General features: G+C 49.4%; 6 protein-coding genes across 6 annotated transcripts; 1 reads left to right on the top strand and 5 right to left on the bottom strand.

Moving 5' to 3' along the window:
- Positions 1 to 274: 274 nt before the first annotated feature.
- PV07_09682 (uncharacterized protein) lies at positions 275 to 1,990 on the bottom strand. The gene has a single exon (XM_016396960.1). The coding sequence runs from the start codon at positions 1,634 to 1,636 to the stop codon at positions 506 to 508; it is 1,131 nt and encodes a 376-aa protein (XP_016244151.1). The 5' UTR covers positions 1,637 to 1,990; the 3' UTR covers positions 275 to 505.
- A 2,956-nt stretch (positions 1,991 to 4,946) lies between these two features.
- On the bottom strand, positions 4,947 to 7,240 carry PV07_09681 (uncharacterized protein; the record flags this gene model as incomplete). Its single annotated transcript, XM_016396959.1, has 10 exons — positions 4,947 to 5,074; positions 5,151 to 5,325; positions 5,397 to 5,765; positions 5,829 to 5,931; positions 5,987 to 6,261; positions 6,323 to 6,422; positions 6,484 to 6,514; positions 6,583 to 6,675; positions 6,731 to 6,836; positions 6,917 to 7,240. The coding sequence occupies 10 exons, from the start codon at positions 7,238 to 7,240 to the stop codon at positions 4,947 to 4,949; spliced, it is 1,704 nt and encodes a 567-aa protein (XP_016244150.1).
- Positions 7,241 to 7,974: 734 nt separating this feature from the next.
- On the bottom strand, positions 7,975 to 9,397 carry PV07_09680 (uncharacterized protein; the record flags this gene model as incomplete). The annotated part of the gene is made up of 3 exons (XM_016396958.1): positions 7,975 to 8,377; positions 8,432 to 9,237; positions 9,308 to 9,397. The coding sequence occupies 3 exons, from the start codon at positions 9,395 to 9,397 to the stop codon at positions 7,975 to 7,977; spliced, it is 1,299 nt and encodes a 432-aa protein (XP_016244149.1).
- A 4,587-nt stretch (positions 9,398 to 13,984) lies between these two features.
- Positions 13,985 to 14,936, top strand: PV07_09679 (uncharacterized protein). The gene is made up of 4 exons (XM_016396957.1): positions 13,985 to 14,141; positions 14,204 to 14,290; positions 14,349 to 14,478; positions 14,534 to 14,936. The coding sequence occupies exons 1-4, from the start codon at positions 14,123 to 14,125 to the stop codon at positions 14,592 to 14,594; spliced, it is 297 nt and encodes a 98-aa protein (XP_016244148.1). The 5' UTR covers positions 13,985 to 14,122; the 3' UTR covers positions 14,595 to 14,936.
- A 43-nt stretch (positions 14,937 to 14,979) lies between these two features.
- On the bottom strand, positions 14,980 to 15,874 carry PV07_09678 (uncharacterized protein; the record flags this gene model as incomplete). Its single annotated transcript, XM_016396956.1, has 1 exon — positions 14,980 to 15,874. Exon 1 carries the CDS (start codon positions 15,796 to 15,798, stop codon positions 14,980 to 14,982), a length of 819 nt encoding a protein of 272 aa, XP_016244147.1. The 5' UTR covers positions 15,799 to 15,874.
- A 1,167-nt stretch (positions 15,875 to 17,041) lies between these two features.
- Positions 17,042 to 18,073, bottom strand: PV07_09677 (uncharacterized protein). The gene is made up of 3 exons (XM_016396955.1): positions 17,690 to 18,073; positions 17,324 to 17,625; positions 17,042 to 17,271 (listed from the first exon to the last, which is right to left on the bottom strand). The coding sequence occupies exons 1-3, from the start codon at positions 17,985 to 17,987 to the stop codon at positions 17,119 to 17,121; spliced, it is 753 nt and encodes a 250-aa protein (XP_016244146.1). The 5' UTR covers positions 17,988 to 18,073; the 3' UTR covers positions 17,042 to 17,118.
- Positions 18,074 to 18,962: the final 889 nt, after the last annotated feature.

Genomic DNA, 18,962 nt, shown 5'->3' with positions numbered 1-18,962 from the left:
AACGATTTGTCTTAACGCCTCTAGTCTCTCTATCCCTTGAGATCCGGTCACTAGCTTTTCAAATACTACGGGAGAGAGTAATATTTGTCATTCTTATCTCGCCTAACTCCTATCGTCAGTTTAGTATGATAATATGACAGTACGTTCTTCAACAGAAACGAAGCAAAAGCCGAATCCAGCCCACCCCAAGCCTGAGATGGCTAATCTGCTGGTCAAGGAAGACGGGGCCATGAGCAGAAGATCTCTCTTGAGAAAAAGGGTTTAGACTTCCAACTTTTTAAGAGTTAAGTATCATTTATTGGATTCAGTGGCTGTGCCAGTAACTTTAATATATCTCTAGAATAACCATGGGATTTTGCGGAAGCATTGTCGACTCCGGAAGAGAGTTGAGCCTTTCATTATGATCAAGTTTAGCTTGTTACCGCTCTTAATCTCGGTCATCCTTTTCAAGTTAGAGGCTCATATTGCTCTATTGCCGTAGGGACAGCTTTTCAGTGCGAGGAGTTTAGTAAAGGAGAGCAAATGCAGCATAACCCATGAAAATAGCCAAGCCAGCGGCGCCTGCCTTCAGTGGCACAGCAGCACCGGTATAGGTAGCAGTGGTAGCGCTCTCAGTAGCTGTTGCAGTGTTCGAATCACCGGCTCCCGTGCTGGTGGCATTTGTGACTGGCCATGCAGGAACACCATCTCCATCGGTGCCATTGAGCGGTGGTGCAAACCCTGTATAGGGGTTCATCACACTGTCAATAAGTACGATAACTCCACCGGAAGTGAAGAGGTTGACGGAACTGACACCGGCATTGTTGATGAACCACTCCTCGTCAGGTGTTTGAGTGAAGGTGACGGTCTGACCCGTCAACGTGGTTACTTGGGAGCCATTGACCCAGTCATCGAAAAGGAAAATTTGGTCGCAAGCATGATATTTGAGCACCTCTGTCAGGTTGTCCTTACTCAATTGCGAAAGGGCATCCTCCACAAGTGCCCACCCCGAATCGTAAGGAACAAAGTAAGTGGCGTCATGAAGTGAGTTGAACTGTTCCGTCAGTCCAGCACTATCGAGAGCCGCAATAAACGAAGTGCCGTTAAAGTCGTTTGCAACCGCAACCTCGCTAAAGCTTTCCGGGACTGACAATACACTGTCGATAACATAGATCCATCCCTGGGCAAAGGAGAGGGGTGTCACACCAGTGTTGGAGTCATTGTAGTCTCCACTAAGGAAGGTTATCAAGTTGTCGTCATCGTCGTAGTAACCCGCAACGAATTGGCCACCCGATACATTTGTGAGAGTGTTGGAAGTCAACATAGTATGGGCGACGAAGTAGTCCGATATGTTATCGTATCCTCCGTTTATCGTGTGGTAGAGTAGAAGGTTAGTGAGATAATCATCACCGGCTGCCGAGGCTGCTTGTCCCTGGGTAGAGTTCAGCCATAGGGCAATGGCTGTGTCATTTGGGGCAAGGAAGGTGAGGTTCGTCTTCCCAGAGATGGCTTCTAGGAATCCTAGAGCTTGAGAGACAACCTGACCAATAGCGGAAGCTCCATCTGTAGTATTGAGAACTGTGGCCAGATCTGGCGAGGTCTGGGCTAGGGTGACACTAGCAAGAGCTGTGAGGGCGAACAATCCTTTGGACACCATGGTAGCAAAGAGTGGATTGGTCGACAATAAATCGGTCGCTGATATGGATACTTGCTGTGAAACGGGACTAAGTAAAGGCGAGATTTCTGGAGAGGAAGTAACTTTGCCACATGTTGGAATATCAAAGGGCCATAGTCAAGGTTCATATACGGCCAGAGTCTGGCAACGCCGGCCGCATTCGGCTCTGGTGGATGGTTTTGTCCCACTGCTTAAGGACCTTGGCAGCTTCAAACTCAATGCTTAGATTGATTATGGTGGATGCTGTGGTGCGAGAAATTTTCCAGGAACTGCTTGAAGGTCCCATCATCTGCGCTAGAAAGGTAGCATTTGGGCGAAAGTTAGCACCGTTGTAACGTCTTCTAGCAGAGGATGGTGAGAATTGAATGTTTTCTCAGGAGCAAGACTCATTTTTTCTCTCGAGTTTGGCCTGTCATGTGCAAGCTACAAGCCGCATAGGGAGAAGATTTGCAGAAGTTCTATTTAGAACGGTGAAACTCAGTATCGGCGTGTGTACATAGCTACCCTCAGGCCAGAGCTACTCAGAGCCGATAGCGGAGTGTCGTCAACTGCACAGTTTGGTAGTAGAAAAGTCTTTGTCAAGCTGGTCTAGTGGCTATTAAGAGTAGGATGAGTAGAAAGAATGGAGAAGGAAAACAAAATTTCAGGCCTGAGCAGAGGTAGAAAAGAATTGTCAGATGATCTTATCAGATTCTAGTTGTTAGATTATCAAAAGCGGATCAGCCATAGCACTACAATTTCATACTATAATGTAACTGGCTTAGTGGCAAGTGTCTAGCTGGGCGGCCTCGGAATGCCTCGGGTCTCCTTACACTTTTATTTCACTTTACGTCAGCTAGAGTAACAAGCTTGGCTGAAAGCCTGAATCACCCTCATTCTGAGCGATTGTAGGGTCACCACGCCGGACAGTTACGCTAAGAACTCAGACCTCCTTGGCCTTGCGAGCGCCGATACCGGGATTTAATGAGGTAAAGATCCCATGGGTAGGTTTGCACTTAGCACAGTGAAGATTATGATGAAATAATTATTATCAGATAAGATTAGATAAGATTAATACCAGTTTTATCTCGCTATTACTACCTAAGTTCTAGGCCATAGCTCACTAATTATACTCCCCTTGAGTCTACTAATATTTATATACTATTGCTGATCTATCATCTGAAGTAGTCGAATCCTCGTTTAGACACTCCATATCAGGGACAATTATAGTGAATATGGACTCAGCCATCTTCCATTCTCTCTTTACAATATTTTTCTATCTCAGACGATATAAGTTAACGAATGCAAGCATCCTCGTCATGGGAAAAGGACGGATCTCTACGCCATTATCGCCAATGTAAGTTGTGAGTGGTTTGGCAGAATTGTATGGTGGCCAGTGCAGCAGGACTCGGCCCGGAGTGCCGCGAAACGGGAAGCAAGTCGGGAACCCATTACGTGCGAACGACAACCACGCCTCCTGCATTACCTCGGATATTTTTGCGTCCGTTTCGTCGTAATATCCTTCAAATTTATCGGCAGACAGAGTCCCAAATACGTATCGAATGTCCGTGGTATGCTTCGCGAGTTCCCGAGCTGCAACGGAGCCGGGCGAACGCCGGTTAAAGTGGTAGTGGTAGAGCTGTCGCCGTTGTTGTTGGCCATCGCCCGTACTGAACTTTCGTAGGCTTTCAAGAGCCGGCTCGGTAAATATCATGGTAGTCATCAACCGATCCATTAGGTCGTAGGTCGTGGGGTCAGCCCTGCCACCACCGTCCGTTTCGGAGCGGAGGACAGCGAGGATTCGGTCGCTGTGCAGGCCGCCGAGGGCATGAGCCAACCGCTCCAGAGCCTCAGGAGGGTAGGTCAGGCTTGGATGCAAGAAATATCGAGCTTCATTTTCAACACAGCCCAGCAAAACGGGGACAGTGGAATTCTGCCAGCCCGGCGTGTCGTCTTCACCTAGCACCACTTGACCATCAACGACGGGCATCCAGATAAGATCTGCCGGGGTCCGGATCTGGCCCACAGGCGGTGGGATGCCACACAAAGCGTGCGAGGCCATTTTGACGGCATTTCCATCCACATGGAGGCGGAGCTGGACCGGGTCTCGAGTGCCCAGCATGTCAAATAGGGCCTCTGTGGCCTTTTGTGCGCGCCGGTACGACCAGGCCGGTGTGAAGGCGGGCCTCTCAAAACCGGCACTCTGGAGGATCGCCCGGTGGAAAAGACCGTCAGCTTGAGGACAAGAGAGCAGGTTGCGCACGGTGACCGCACCGGCCGATTCCCCAAAGACGGTCACGTTTTCAATGTTGCCTCCAAATGCGGGAACGTTCTGGCTCACCCATCGCAACGCGGCCACCTGATCGAGAAGGCCAAAGTTGGCGCCCCAGTCAGGATGCGCGAGAAACCCAAAGGCTCCCAGGCGGTAGTTGAACGTCACCACGGTCGCCCCTCTTGAAGCCAGATGCGAGCCGTCGCAGTTCTCCTCGGAGCCGGCGCCGCCTAGGTTCCCGCCGCCGTGAATCCACATCATCACCGGCCTTTTGGCCGAAGCATCCAAGCTCTGCGTCCAGATATTGAGGTAGAGGCAGTCTTCACTCTGCAGTTCCTGCCGTGTGGGCGATGTCGTGCCGACCACCTGAGGGCAAATGGGGGAGAATGTCTTACACTCTCGAACACCCTCCCATTCACTCGGGGTGATCGGAGGACGCCACCGCAATTCGCCCACTGGGGGAGCGGCATATGGAATGCCGAAGAATTTGAAGATATCATCTTCGAAGAAACCATGCACGAGTCCTTGCTGCACCTGTACCTGCACCTGCATCTTTTGTTACTGGGGAAGGGTGGAGAAGGGCTACCTTTTTGAGCCCTATCCCTGGAAGATTGACACCCTTTGTTGAGTGCTGGGATAGAAAGAGGACATTATTATATCCATGATCGTAGATCCTCGGTGGCCATTCCCCCATGGCACACGTGGATACGGTGGGAGTGTCCCGAGATTCCTCGCCCTCGTAGACCCGTTGATTCCCGTGGCGCTTTATGCCGGCTCGGAATCCTGGCTCATTGGAGGAACACTCTCCTCACGAGGGCGCTAAATACCGACAGAATTTCCACTTTCCATGGGTTATCTGCGAGCATTCGTAGGGAATTAATTTGAGACTAGTCTCGCTGGAACCGGTCATCATAGTACTTGGCAGTCTATAATACGACCCCCGTTGACCTTGCCAAAGCACGTATGTAATCTTCCTGAACCTCCTCACTTCCGATCTGCATCATTCTTTCCCTGTCGCTCTGCATTTGCTTACGCCTTAATTTAGGGTTGGTCTTCGATTTGCTGGACCTGTTCGATTTCGATATTCTTCGCCGCTAACGCCGCCCGCTGCAAGCGGTTGGTGAGTTCATAGTTGTGACGATGGGCGGCATCTGTCGTTTGACTCAGACCTGCGGCTCGGCCCGTCAGTCTCTACCGAGACGTGCCAAACAAAGGACTCGTGGAAACGTAACTCCTTGTACATACCGGCATCATCGATTGCGCGGAGCGGCATGGCATGGCCATATTTCCGCTTGCGAGTGCGGGCTTCCAGACTCAACCAGTAGGGGATGGTCAAAGCACTAACAATTGCAACTGCGACAATCGCACAGGTGCCGACGAAGGCCTCGTGGTAGAGTGGTGCATCAGCATTAGGAAACATCTGCAAATTCAATGTTAGTCTGGGCACTTACTGACCCCAGAACCGATTGTGCCATTAGCGGTGTCAAATACCTGAGGAGCGATGATACTCCCGATGGATAAAGCTGCAAAGGTCGCGGCGGTGCCAATGGCCTGCTCGCTCGCCCCGTAGAGTGTAGACGTACGATAAGCAATCAGTGAGGGCTGGGCAAAGGTAGGCATTTGCGCTAAGAATGCCACCCCGTATAGGGCTATCGGTTTGACGGAATGTTGATGCGGATGTCCGCTAGACCATGTCCAGATACTATAGGCCGGAATACATCCCAGGAGGGGAATAATATAGTGCCACAGTCGTTCACGGGTCCAGTCGGAGTGGAAAGGCCAGGCCCAATAGAAAGGTAGGGTGGCGAAAGCAGTGGCAGCTGCGTAGAGATTTGCCTTTGATGGCGAGTAGTGAAGGAACTGCCAGAGTTGGTTTCCGACTCGAAAGACAAACACAGGTGCTTCAAAAGGACGCCGGCTTACCGCCAGGAGGATACTGGGCAGGAAGTTCGCTTGAGCAGACACCAGCATCAACAATGCCATGTACGAAACAAAGAAAACGTAGGTAGAGGGCCGCCTCATTACACTGGTCAACTTTGTCAGTAGATCTCCGAACTATGCTGTATTCGCCCTGTGCATACCTGAAGAAAGCCGGCCAGCTCCAAGATACGTCTGTTTTTCGAGTACTGCCTCTTCCAAAACGGTTGATCGCAATGTAGCGCTCTGGGATGGTGTCAGAGAATCCGGGAAGAAGGATTTGACGGGCTGAATCAAATTGACCTCTTTCACTCAGTGCTGTAGTATTCTCTGGAAATGAGAGAAGTATGAAATGGAAGGGGAATGCCAGCCCAACGCATATCGCTCCCTCGATGAGGAAGACCCACTGCCAGGATTTGAGGCCATTTCGACCGTTCAACTGAAGACAAAAACAACTAATATTAGTAAAATGGTCCCCAGGAGAGAGCATGTGAACAGACATTGTCAATGGCATCAGCCAACAATCCCGAAAGTCCTACTGCCGTAGCGTTGGCGCTGAATAGAACCCCTATGCGAAACGCTCGTTCTTTCGGCAGATACCTAACAAGACCCTCGTCAGAGTGGCATACATGCCAGAAGTATAGGTTTCTATCTGCCATACCAGAAGGAAAAGTAAAATGCAATTGCGGGTGCTAATTTCAATCAGTTTGCGTACAGGAGACATCATGTAGTGGGGCTCGAGAGCAGAGGATTTGCCTACCAACACCGGATTCTGGAACACCCAAGAAGATCCGTGCGAGGATTAGGCCAGGACCACTCTTCACAGCCGCTGTGCACATGACAATGCCGCCAACTGTAGTTCGATGAGTGCTAGTCCTCGAGGTAAATTTCCCCTGGCTGGTACTCACAGCCTATCATGACGACAGGAAAATAAAACTTGGCTGACGTCCTCTTCAACAGTAGGATTGATGGTAATAGGAAAACAGTCATGAGAAAGTAGGTTCCCGAGACCGCCTGGAAAGAATACTATGCGTTAGCAGCTATGCAAAGAGAGGTGTGAACCGTCCCATCTAGTCTTGAGACTATTGACTAACCCAGTTGAACTCGGTGCCTTTCATGTGCAGACTGCGCTCGATGGAGTCAGGCTTGCCTATTTGCAGGACCTTGACAGAGCCAATGTTTCCTCGATCCAAATAAGCGAGCACATATATAACGAAGCAAGGTATAAGGATCCGTATGTCCAGTTTTCTCACGAGCGCGCGTTCTTCCGCAGGCGACCAGTCCGGCCCGATGCCGTTGACGGCCTGGACGCGATCCTCGCTTGATTCTGTCGAAGGAAACGGTAAGTTTTGGGTCGACGTTTGGCGCTCCTTGTGGTCACCCAGTAATTTAAGGTCAATGCGAACCTTTGTAGCCATCCTTCTTAGATGGCATCAGAAGATTTCGGACGGACCAACCTATAAAGATAGATAGTTATTAGCGAAGAAAACGCGTAGAGACAATATTTAACATCATAGGTGTTGGGAAGGAGGACAATGGCTCTCTACTATACCTCCAATATGCACGCCGTCCTGCTCCAATGTCATGCGTTCCTCGCTAGAAAACATTTCGTTGGCTTCAATGGTGTATATGTTGATAAGCAGTTACGAGCGTTTCTGCCTTTTACCTTTGTTCTTCCTGAGAGCCATAAAGTGCCCCTCGACACGGTGGCATGAAGAATACAACCCTCCTTTAAGAACAATCCTAGGCAGCACTATCTTGATACAATCCGGGGTAAGTCTGGGGCGGTTTGTGGAGCCAGTCTCTCCGTCGCTAGCCGTCTCCACCCATGTCCCTAACCCTTGCTGAGCGGCCATATCAATCTCCGCGTTGTGGCCTGGCCCACGTAGTAGTATCTATTTTTGTACATGGTCTCATACTCGAAAAAGGCTGGTTGAGCTCTGCAGTACCGTCAAAGTGGTTGACATTCCAAATCAGGGCCCATGCTGTTAATAAGGCTTACTTGGTGCTATTCATTTACACAGAGAGTAGATTATGAACCAAGACAATAGTCAGTCTCTCCTTGAAATCCCGTCGCTGCTGAGTACCCTGCCCTATGTGATAAGATAGATCCGGATATAGACAAACATTTCTCTCCCTTTTGACTCGTCCTCTAGCTTCGTAATACACTAATGATGTCTTCTGGATTGTACCCATACAGCCATTCCATGCCCATGGTCGGACCTTTCACCTTCAGGACAGCCCACATGATCCACTCTTTCAGGTACCACATGAATGGAGAACTGGTAGGTGCACGCTGCCGGCCACTCCAGTCTGTCAATTCTTTGACCAACCGAAGGCGCCCCTGTCGATGCTTTTCCCATTTTCCCAGCAGCCTCATCCGCTCTGTTGCAAAATCGGCGTGTGCAATGGTGTGAGCCAGAGTTTCTCCATCCTCCATCGCCATGGCAGCGCCTTGTCCACCCTGGGGCGAAAATGCGTGTGCAGCATCGCCGATGATGATGACCCGCCCCTCAGGGCTGGTCCAGCGTTCGAATGGCGGGGCATCGTAAAAACTAGGTCGAGGTCAGCGACTAGGTGAACAAAATAATAAGCATCAACCGACTTACGGCGTGAGCCACATGTTGTCTGCCGGCTCCTTCTCCCAGACTCGGGAGATGTAAGGGGGCCAGTCTCTGCCGAATCGATCCATCATAATCTTTCGTTTAGCTTCGCCATCCGCATCGAGGGCTTCCCACTCCTCCCTGGACCTAGCTGGGAAGGGCATTGTCGAGAACATGTCTATTGCACCACCCCAGGGATTCGAAGGGAAAACGGCGATCATCCCATTCTGACCGAAGCAGAAAGTGGGAAGCTCTACCTTCTTGACCGACTCATCTAGTTTTTCCCGGTCAATGTTCATGATAATGACGCCCATGGCACCGCTGTAGGGCAATTCTCGTTTGACGATATGATCTCTGACCTTCGACCAGAGGCCATCAGCAGCAATAACGGTGTCGGTTGTCACCACCTCGCCGTCTTCGAATTTGACCCTGACATACGTATCTGTTTCTTCAACGATACCCTCGACTCGCTTGTTGAAGTGGACGGGTATACCCAGAGCCTTGCACTCTTTGAGGAGAACCAGCTGCACCGTGCGGCGGTGGATGCGCATACTTTCATAGTTGTAGTGTTTTTGACTGCCGTTCAAAATACTCCCGATTTGTTTCCCGGTTCTGGCAGAAGTAAGAGCCATCTTTTCGTAGGAATGGCCCAAAGTTCGAAGTTCATCAAGTACGCCCATGTGCTGTAGGACTCGAAGAGCATTCGGGGCTAAAGCAATATTAACGCCAGCACTATAGTCTTCTGATCGCAACTCGTAAATTGTTGAATTAATACCATGTAGTTTCTTGAGGAATATGGCTAAACATGGGCCCTAAGGGAGAGAATCTCAAATTCAGTAAAAGGAATCAAGAGCTTGGTGGTTGGAAAGCTTCTTTAATTACCGACAGACCTCCTCCAATAATTGTCACATTCTCGGCTCTCTTTGGATGTCGGGCCTGCAAATCGTCCAGGCTCTTGATTTCGGCAAGCATGATTCCAAACGAGATTGAGACAGTGTATAGTAGGATAGCTGCTCGCGGAGAGTTCTCTTCATAATAGAGGAGCATAAACACAGTGATAGGGTCGTCGTTTACGCTGGGGTATTGCAACCACTGATTTATCCATTTGCAACAAAGTCCATTTCTCTACAACATCGATCGGCGATCAAATTCCGTGCCGAATGTTCCATCTTACTTGAGAAGCAATATGTCGCTCCGTTGTGAACCTTAGTAAATGAGTAGTCACGGCTCTGCCCACACTACCGGGATCAGCGAAGGAGAGTATGTCCAGCGGGAACGGGGACAGTGGGAGCTCTAATTAACAGCCGGCATGTTATCTGGACAGACCCCTTGAGGAGTAGGAAGCCAAATTGCCAACTTTCACAAGCTCTAGTGTGGATGTCGTCGGAAAAGGCGCCACGCGGAAAAGAGTACGGAACATAACACGGAGGGTTCAATATTCTGCTAAATAAAGGTATTACCTGAAAACCGTGTCGATTTCAAGGCGAGGACGGCTAAACGCTAACAACATGTTGCAAAGTGTGAGTAAATTGATAGGGTGTTTTTCAGGTCGCCCGAAGTGTGGGCGTGGCATGACTAATGACCCTACCCGTGCTTAACCGGAGGGGGGCCTCCTTCACCGGCTCTAGGAGGATACACTTCGCACCTATAGCGCCCATTCACCTCAAAGCGCTTAAGTCTTTAGAGTATCTGTGCTGACGACCTATACTATTGTGGCATCTTTCGATTCAGCTGTTTTGCGGGACGTTTCGAATAGTTTTCAAGTCGACCTCCTTTGTGAAAATCCAATACTACTGTTTGGTCGTAATGTTACGTTTAGGACTCAGCAGAGCGCTACTATACGAAGTGACTTGACACTCTCAGGTCTACATACGAAGTAGAGCTCTATTTCGATAACCGAGTCGACAGGGTATGCCAAAACCACTCATTTAGATAACGCAAAACATCGATATCTTAAGCGGTACCTTCTTGTTTCGTTAACGGTTACCTTAGTGATATATATTATCTTCTATGTATTCCTCCCTAAGAACATTAATCTAACTTACGCACTGAACTATCGAAGCCTTTGTCTTTTGTCGAGGTTTTGGGCATGATTATGTTGCCATACTATGGTCAAGCCGTAGTCTCAACCTCCAGTCCGTTAGACAGGCGCTGCACGCCCTTAACTACATATGCTAAGTTTCACTAGTCTGAGAAATTGTCTCTATTCCTTGCTTGGTGGGTAGATCTAGAATTGATTGCCAGATTTAGATTCAGAAGAATGTTTCTCCACAGTGAGGGATGTACATAAGTTGACGGCAAGTCAATATCTCGGGAAGGACACCAACACGCCGAGCAGTCAGAGGAATCTTCGAAACGTTGCCAGCCCAACAACTTTCGTCTCACATCACATTTCCAAAATTGTCCGCCTGGAAATTGAAGAGGTTATGTCCAGCAACTCCGTCAAAGAACGCCTGGAACGGAGCATCGCACTGAGGGGCTAGCCAGTCATCGCTGAAGATAAACTGATCATAATAGGCAGTGTCATTCTCAAGAGGCTCCCCTACTTGCATCAGGGCAGACGGGAGCACTTGTGTATTGCTACCGACTGGGTCAGAAGGTCGATTAAAGCGTCGACGGAGGACCTGAACGTGGATGTCGAGAAGTGAAGCAAAGCGAATAGAGAGATATATATCGTCGACCGTGTCAGATCGTAGTTTGTGTGCTGTCTGTTGCAGTAGGTCAAGGAATTTATCATTGAGTTCTTGTGCTTGTATACCCAAGGCTAGAGCCTGATCCAACAATACCGTCGGTTAGCCATTTGAGAAGCGATTTGTGACGACCGGCCATCCGCAACAAGGACAAGGAGTTGTCACTGACCTTGATCAAGTAGACTGCAGCGGAGGCGATCTGGATGTGGACACGGACGGGCAAGAATTTCAAATACCCCAACCTACTGTGCTTCATCACCATCTCCAAGACCGTCGTGCATGCATCCAAAACTTGATGAACAAAGTGGTGGTCCTGAGGATAGATATCATAATGTTCCAATGACAAAGAGTTGACCTTGGTTCTCCGACGCATTGCGATGGCTTGCATGGCCAGAGAGTTGATGTAGATACGGACATATTGATACTCAATGAATAAAATATCGTACCGCACGCTGGGGCCTGCAACCACATTAGCATCTACCCCTATCAAATCATAGTCCCAAAGGAGCTTGCCTGGGATCCGGGGATACTTTTCCAGCCACTGGTCGAGAACATGATTAAAATGACCTAATAGGTCACAATATCTACCGTTTTGCAACAGGTCCTTCGTGAGAACCTCGTTTGGGAATAGTATCTCTGAAGAGGATCGCACAATCCTAGTCAGATCAATCCATGACCCCATCCAATCGCTCCATACTGCGTTATCCGTCCATTTAGTATAATCAAGAACTGACAAGATCAGTGTGTGAAACAATGGCGTTTTGGGCGTCTGGCATCCTAGCCGAGAGGTCACGTTATTTATGAAGACAAAGAAGAGTCGTTTCAAACGTTCGTATCTTTCCACGAATTCTGGCTGTCTGCTAGGAGCCGACTCGGACGACCTTTCGTTAAACAAGCCAATTTCATGAGCAAGAGCAAGAGCAGATGAAACCAGCATCCTAAGGCGGGTTAGAAGAAGGAAAGGAGGAAGAAGACGGGCGTGCCTCGTACCATGACATCCGGTTCGACTTCCGGACAGGTTCTGACAACCCTTCATGCCAGCTGCTCGGAACTGCGGGATATTTTCATCAGTCCCAATACTGTACAACGCCTTGTGAAGCTCACTTTGTCCAACTCCCGTAGGATGCTCGGGGGTTAAGGCCCATAGACACGTGTCAAATGTCATATGGAATGGTCTCGGGTGCCATTCAGCCAACAGAAACAGGCTCTGGATGGCGCCTACGGTCCTGATATGGGGCCGCGTCCTTCTCTCTCCCCCCCACCAAATCTGATTGAATAAGGTCTGACAATACTTCCATAGTCTTTCGTGTAAGAGGAATCCTCGGGACAGACTCCCGTCTCCCGCCAAGTGGTGATACCGGCAAGAAACCATGAGGATGGTAGAACAGAGGACAGGCTCCTCATTTATGAGCTTATGGTGGTTTTCGTGGGGCTGGTAAAAGTCATCCATGACAGGGGAGAGGATGGCCATATTTTGGAAAAACAAGTCGACCCATGTAACGGCTTCCATAGGGGTCACCCATCTGTGCATGACAAATGGGCATTTACTCCACGCCTGCAAGACCTGTGGTTGGGGTTTCGATAATTGATATCGGACGGTACACCATTCTTCCGTTAATCTTACTATAGCGTTAGGAATCCTGTCACCATGTTGAAGGTTCTCGTCGGTCCCTGAAGGTTGCAAGAGAGGTCTCGTACCCGAATCCATTGTAGCAGGATCAGAATCCGAATGCTCGATCGCTGTATAGAGGAGATTAAGGGCATCTCTTTGATTCGTAATAGACGATTGTATGACTCCCTCGATTAAGCACTCCTGCCATTCATCGTGATTCGTAGTATGTCCTAGTTCTCAGTCAGGTGCGAGTTTGCATCTTCGAGAGCATAGCAACATACTTTGTTCCTGCCTTTCATTACCAGGCAGTGTGGCCTTGTCGACTTCATTCTGGGATTCTCTTCGCGGTGCTCGACTGCGGACTGCGTCATCTGAGGGATCTGTAATAATCGATCAGTCACTGCGATTCTAAAATCCAGGCCTCGGGTCTCAAGGTCTGCCTAAATCTCCAAATCAAGTAATGCCAGGACTGATCGTACCATACACGGTCCGGACAGTTCTGCTCGTCTCTGGATTTTCCGCGTACGACTGTGGGCTGTGATGAGTCCTCCGTTGCCGGGTGAAAACACACACACGTCGCTCGCGCTGACATTTTACACATGTGGGCGTCAACTCGCTGCCATCGTCCATAAGCACACACTTCACTTTCCGCTTTCGACAATTCAGGCAAGCTTGATAGGTCCGTTGGTACCGATTCCGTACAGAGGTGCCGACTACGGCGACTCCCGAGCCTTCCGATGGCGCAGCTGAAGTTTCTGGACCAGGAAATAAAACCAACATGTTCCGAGCTTTGCCGTGCTGAAGACTAGAGGAAGAGTTAGAAAGGCGTGAGTAGCCGTCAGGGAAAGACGGGTAGCGATAGATTCTTGTATATAGGTTCCACCGCCAAGCGGTATCCAGAACTGCCGCTAGCGGAAGCCGGTGTTATTCGGGATGATTGGATTACTTGGCAGAACGATGGAAGTGTCCACGGTCCACGCTCAAGTGACTTTACCGCAATTAACTAATGCCACAGGAACCTAGCACTGGCCCCGTCCCATGACTGCTGCGTTAGTATGTATCCCCCAAGCAGAAAATAGAGCTAAACTTAACTCTGACAGCGACCGCGGGTCCGTCAACAGCCGTGTTTTCCCGCCCTTGCATTAACTCCACTTTCCGTTGTATCTGCCGCATACCCGTCGCTAATGGTGACCTGTTTGTCTCCTAATAATTAGGAAAGCAAGGTATGGCGAGATCAAATGAGGGCCGAAGAGATAATTTTGAACGTGGGTGCACAGCCAGTTAAGTAGCTGTCCGATTCCGTGGCACAAGTTGTTTATTGAATCATCATCATTCCCTAGACATACTCCCAGTGACAATAACTCTAACCAGTTCTCGGAGCGCCTTGACGATAAAATGCCTGTTATCCGCACGGGTATACTTTGATCCGATGATAATCGATGACCGGGTCGTTTTCTGACTGAAATCATCTCATAGTGCTGTTCAAAACCAAGCCTGGGGTTACTGAGAACCAAAAACAGGCATTCGTTGATGAAGCAAGAAGAGTAACGCACCTGATGCCTGGTATGGACCCTGAAGACGGTATTGGGATTAAGGATTCGGCGTTAATCTCGTGATTCAGGGGTCATTTCTCTGCAAATTGGGCCTGCTCTTGACACGGAAAGGACCAAGGGCTACAATATGGGCATCTTTCTCACCGTGAAGAAAAGGGAAACTCTGAAAGCATGGGCGATCAATCCAGAACATCTCAAGTGAGCCATATCAAGACAACCCCGGCCAAGGGAACGGAATCGATAATATTCGCAGGCTTCACAACATGCGGGAGGAGATAACGGATGACAGCCTCGCTTTCAACCTTGAATACTGATATGTCAAGTTCCCATCCGAGTTAATGGCAGAAGACTCGAGTCAAACAAGCGATCACAGAGCTTATCTTGAAGACAATGACATTGTCGAATTCTCGGCGAGGGTGGCAGGCGGTTGAAGAGGAAATGTTGGGTTCGGTCTTTGCTCAGACAAAGTATTACCAGCTTCTTGAATTCCTGAAGTAACGAAACGCCAAGTCCTGATCAGAGGTCATGATTCAGCAGCTAAGTATAGAAATATTTGGGTGGAAGATTCTGGTTGGTGAGGAGCCTTATGATCTTCTAGTCGTGGCACGGATGAATGTAGTCTTCTTGAAGTAATCATAACAAGAACGTGAAAAGCATGAGTGAATCTCTCTGCCGCTCAATTTCCGGGGATAGACACAATCACGAAGGCCACTGAAAGCGAATATTATCCTTCTCCATTCCTTCCTTGACGATTCCCATTCCACCAGTCTTGATCATCCACTCCAGTCGATGGTCACGGTACTGCCTCTTAAGCAGTCCCTTCTGCACAGCTTCATACGCTACTGACATCCCCTTTGTATTAGCCAGAAACTCGTCGAACACCGACTTCACGCTTGGCCGCTGCTTGGCACGCTCGTACCAATCGCCCAGCAGTGTTCCAGGCTTAGGTTCAAGTCCGTACGAGCTGGAGCGGTTCACAAACGGCCACACGCAGACGTCAGCGTATCCAAACGTCTCACCACCGAACCACGGCGCGTCACCTAGTTGCTGCGTTAGCCATGCTTGGATCAGACCAACATGCTCGGCGGCCTTGGTTTTGAGTTTCTCCGCTAGATCGCCGTGATTTTCGGCGCGGCGAAAAGTCGTGATTTCGCCCATGCCCCAGTTGGCGGCTTCATACTGGGAGTCGCATACGTCTTCGATCATTCGGGCTCTCGCGCGGTCGACGGCGGAAGTGGCGCGTAGTGGCACGCTGTGCGGATACGCGTCCTCGATGTACTCGAGGATGATGGTGGAGTCAAATATTTTGACGGCACCACCGTCGACGACCAGCGTGGGGACTTCGAGACGTGGGTTGCGATCTGCAAAGTTGGAATCCATATTGGAGGCGATTCCACTTCCTGTGCCCCTGGGCGTTGAGAATTGGAAGGGGATGTTCTTCTCGCGCAGAGCGATGCGGACTTTTTGGCAGAATGGCGAGACGGGGTGGTCCCAAAGGAAGAGATCTGTTTCTGCCATTGCTACAGATGAGGCACTTCTGGTCCGAGATTGTCAAGGATCTCTACCGTTTCTTGATTGTCAACGGGAGACCGAGTTTTGTTTAGTAGGGATGATCGGCTATGATGGCTGTCCCTGCTGACTACCGAGGTACAGGCGCTCTCCTTGGCAATCCACAATTTATGCAGCGTGTATGTAGAATGACTGACTTGTGGCGGAAAAGTCGCCGCCGTTCGCATTTGGAGAAAACTGAAAATAGAACTGCACCTATCGTTTCCCGTGTTTCCCTCCCTCTATCTAACCTACGCTTTCGTTAAGCTGAAGGCTTTCGTTGACATCTAGAATATTGAGAGAAGTGCTTGCACCCGACATGGGTCAGGCATCAATAATCAAAGAGGCTGTCCAAGAGGGATTTAAATCTCGATTTGGAACTCTCTATTCGGTGGAAACCTGCGACAAATAGAAGACCCTTATGCAACCTGGCTGACTTCGTATTGTTCTCCTTTGTGGTAGTTTCATCTCTTTCTGAGTACAATCATCAAAAGCTCAACAGAACCGCAACATGGGCAGTGTGCAGAATGAGGAGACCCAAAACCTCCATTTCCGGATCCAACGGTCCTAATCACAGGGGCACAACGCAGCCGGTAAAGCCATCATTCAAAGCTCGAGGGTTGAAGAGACCAAACCATACGACAGAAAACGAGTCAGCTATAGTTTGCTCTATACCACATCGGAATTCCCGCCTGACCTCAACAACGACAGGGAATCAAGCTCCACGAGGAATACAAAGCCTCAGGCAAGCTGAACATTGTCAACGCAGGTGGAACAGTCATCCGGATAGTCAACTTTGCACCTCGGAACTTTTCCATGATGCATTGCACGCAAATTCTGGATTATAGCATGGTAGTTGAAGGAGAAATCATTATGGAGCTGGATGACGGAAGTCAGACGGTCATGCGGAAAGGCGATCTCGCTGTACAACGGGCGACTATGCATATGTGGAAGAACAACAGCGAAACTGAATGGGCGAGAATGATGTTCGTGCTGCAAGACTGTAAGCCTCTGGTAGTGGGAGGTCAGAGATTCAAGGAAGATTTAGGTGAGGTTGGATATGGCGTGTTCCCCAAGAGCGGCAACGATCTTTAGACAGATTGATAGAGCTAGTTCATCAGTGTCGGTGCATGCTGAAAGAATCGAAACGAGAGAGGGCCATTCAATAATGCCGACTGACAAGCACTGATCAACGAAGTTCGGAAGAAGTGCATTTGTGGTGCCTCAACAGGGTCTTGAGTTCGAGATCCGGATTCTTTATGCCAGATATGAGCTTAAAACCTTTAAAGGCTAAGAGTACAATCTAAGCTTGCAGCAGAGATTAGAAATCAAATGCTCGATAAATCCATCAAGGCCAAGAGTCTGGGGTCCTCCGTTCAGATCGACCATTCTGACAGCTGCTTTAACATGATGCCTGTACATGTGGATGTTCGATGCGGCCAACTGTGAATTTTAGCTTCCCTTCCTTTGAGTCTATGCGATGCCTATTGCTTACCTCATCGTATGCTAGCATTAGGGTCTTTGCAACTGTCGCATCACTAAAGAACGACTCGACAGAAATAGAATCACTCAGAGACTTGATACATGCAATTTTGTAGTGACAAGCTAACTGCATGAATTGCTGTTGTTGCTGTGGGCGCTGGCAGCTTCGGCAGATCTGTCGGCATGCGGCAAGGAAGATTGCATCAAGCAGTCCCCGCTCAGTCAAAGCAAGTGGCACCCATGCCCGGGTCATGCAATCCAGGTAGTATGAAGCAGCGTCATTGCAGCGCATGAGGGGAATCACAGTCGTGACATCTGTGCACGGAAATTTAGTATCATTGCCATATTGTGGACCCGGATTGAAGAGTCTCAAACGTACAGTGGTCTAGCAGGAAGTGCTCAATGGGCTTGAAGGGGCGGACAAAGCTGATGAATGGGTCTTTTCTGTCCGGTGATAACAGCCCACTCAGACACAGAGATATCGCCAAGTTTGACTTGAGATTTTGCGCTCCAAGCTCTTTGATTCTTGCATGCGATTTTCTAGATTGGTGCTGGATCATCCGAAGCTGCCTATTCTTTCTGTGGGTAGCCCGCGCTGAGTGCGACTGGGCCGCTCGCCGCTCCTGCTTACCCACGGAACCGTCGCTTGGGTGGCGCAGATTAACGAAGTGCAGCATACGTGACCGTATAGGGAATAATAGTGCTGCTTCGATAGAGTATCTTTCTTCGAATGCTGGGAATTGGAAAAGATGCTCGTCTTAGGCATGATTGGAGATGGCTAGATGCCAACGCGTTCCATCCAGACAGCCGCTGACAAATTCGTTGATTGCTGCCAAGCCTTAGTCCTTCCGGATTGGGAGGCCACTAGCACGCTTTGAGGGCTCATGATATAGTCCGTCTAGTAGAAAGAGGTGCATTGCATTGTATATAAAGGTAGTCCATTCTCGAATCCACACAATGAGAGTCATGTTCGCTGGTTGTTGATATTTGCACACCACTCGCAAAAATGGCTGGAACTGTCCTTATTACTGGTGCCAATGGCACACTAGGTCTTGAATTTGTTCGAGTTCTTCTTAGTTCTCATCCTCAATATACCCTTGTGGGGACTGTACGAAATCCGTCGCCAGAGGCAGATCCGAATACTGCCAGCCTTATGCACTTCGCCAAAGAACATCCAGCTGTTAAGGTCCATATCCACCCACTGGACCTTGGCAGCTTGGCAGATGTACGCAGCTTTGCGAAGAAGCTATCTAGCCAGATTGCGCAAGGGGAGCTTCCACGCATTTCAGCGATAGTATGCAATGCTGCCACATGGTCCCTTGAGTCTGGGCTAAGATTCACAAACGACGACCTCGAGGCGACTTTTCAGGTCGGCCATTTGTCACATTACCTCTTGGTCCTGATGCTGCTGGGGAGTATGGACATGAACTTCGGGCGCATCGTCATGCTTGGCTCCATCACTCATTATCCAGAGAAACCGAATCCATTGTCCGCCTTCAGACCATATATTCCTTCAGACATCGAGAATCTCGCTAGGCCGAAGCCTGATGAACCGGGTAAGGCTCACGACAAAGGATATCAACGATATGGAACGGCCAAGCTATCCAATGTCGCTTTCATGCATGATCTCAACAAGAGACTTCAAGCAGTAT

Source organism: Cladophialophora immunda, assembly GCF_000835495.1.
Source record: "Cladophialophora immunda strain CBS 83496 unplaced genomic scaffold supercont1.6, whole genome shotgun sequence".
Classification (NCBI taxonomy): domain Eukaryota; kingdom Fungi; phylum Ascomycota; class Eurotiomycetes; order Chaetothyriales; family Herpotrichiellaceae; genus Cladophialophora; species Cladophialophora immunda.
This window is presented reverse-complemented; position numbering and strand designations above follow the sequence as displayed.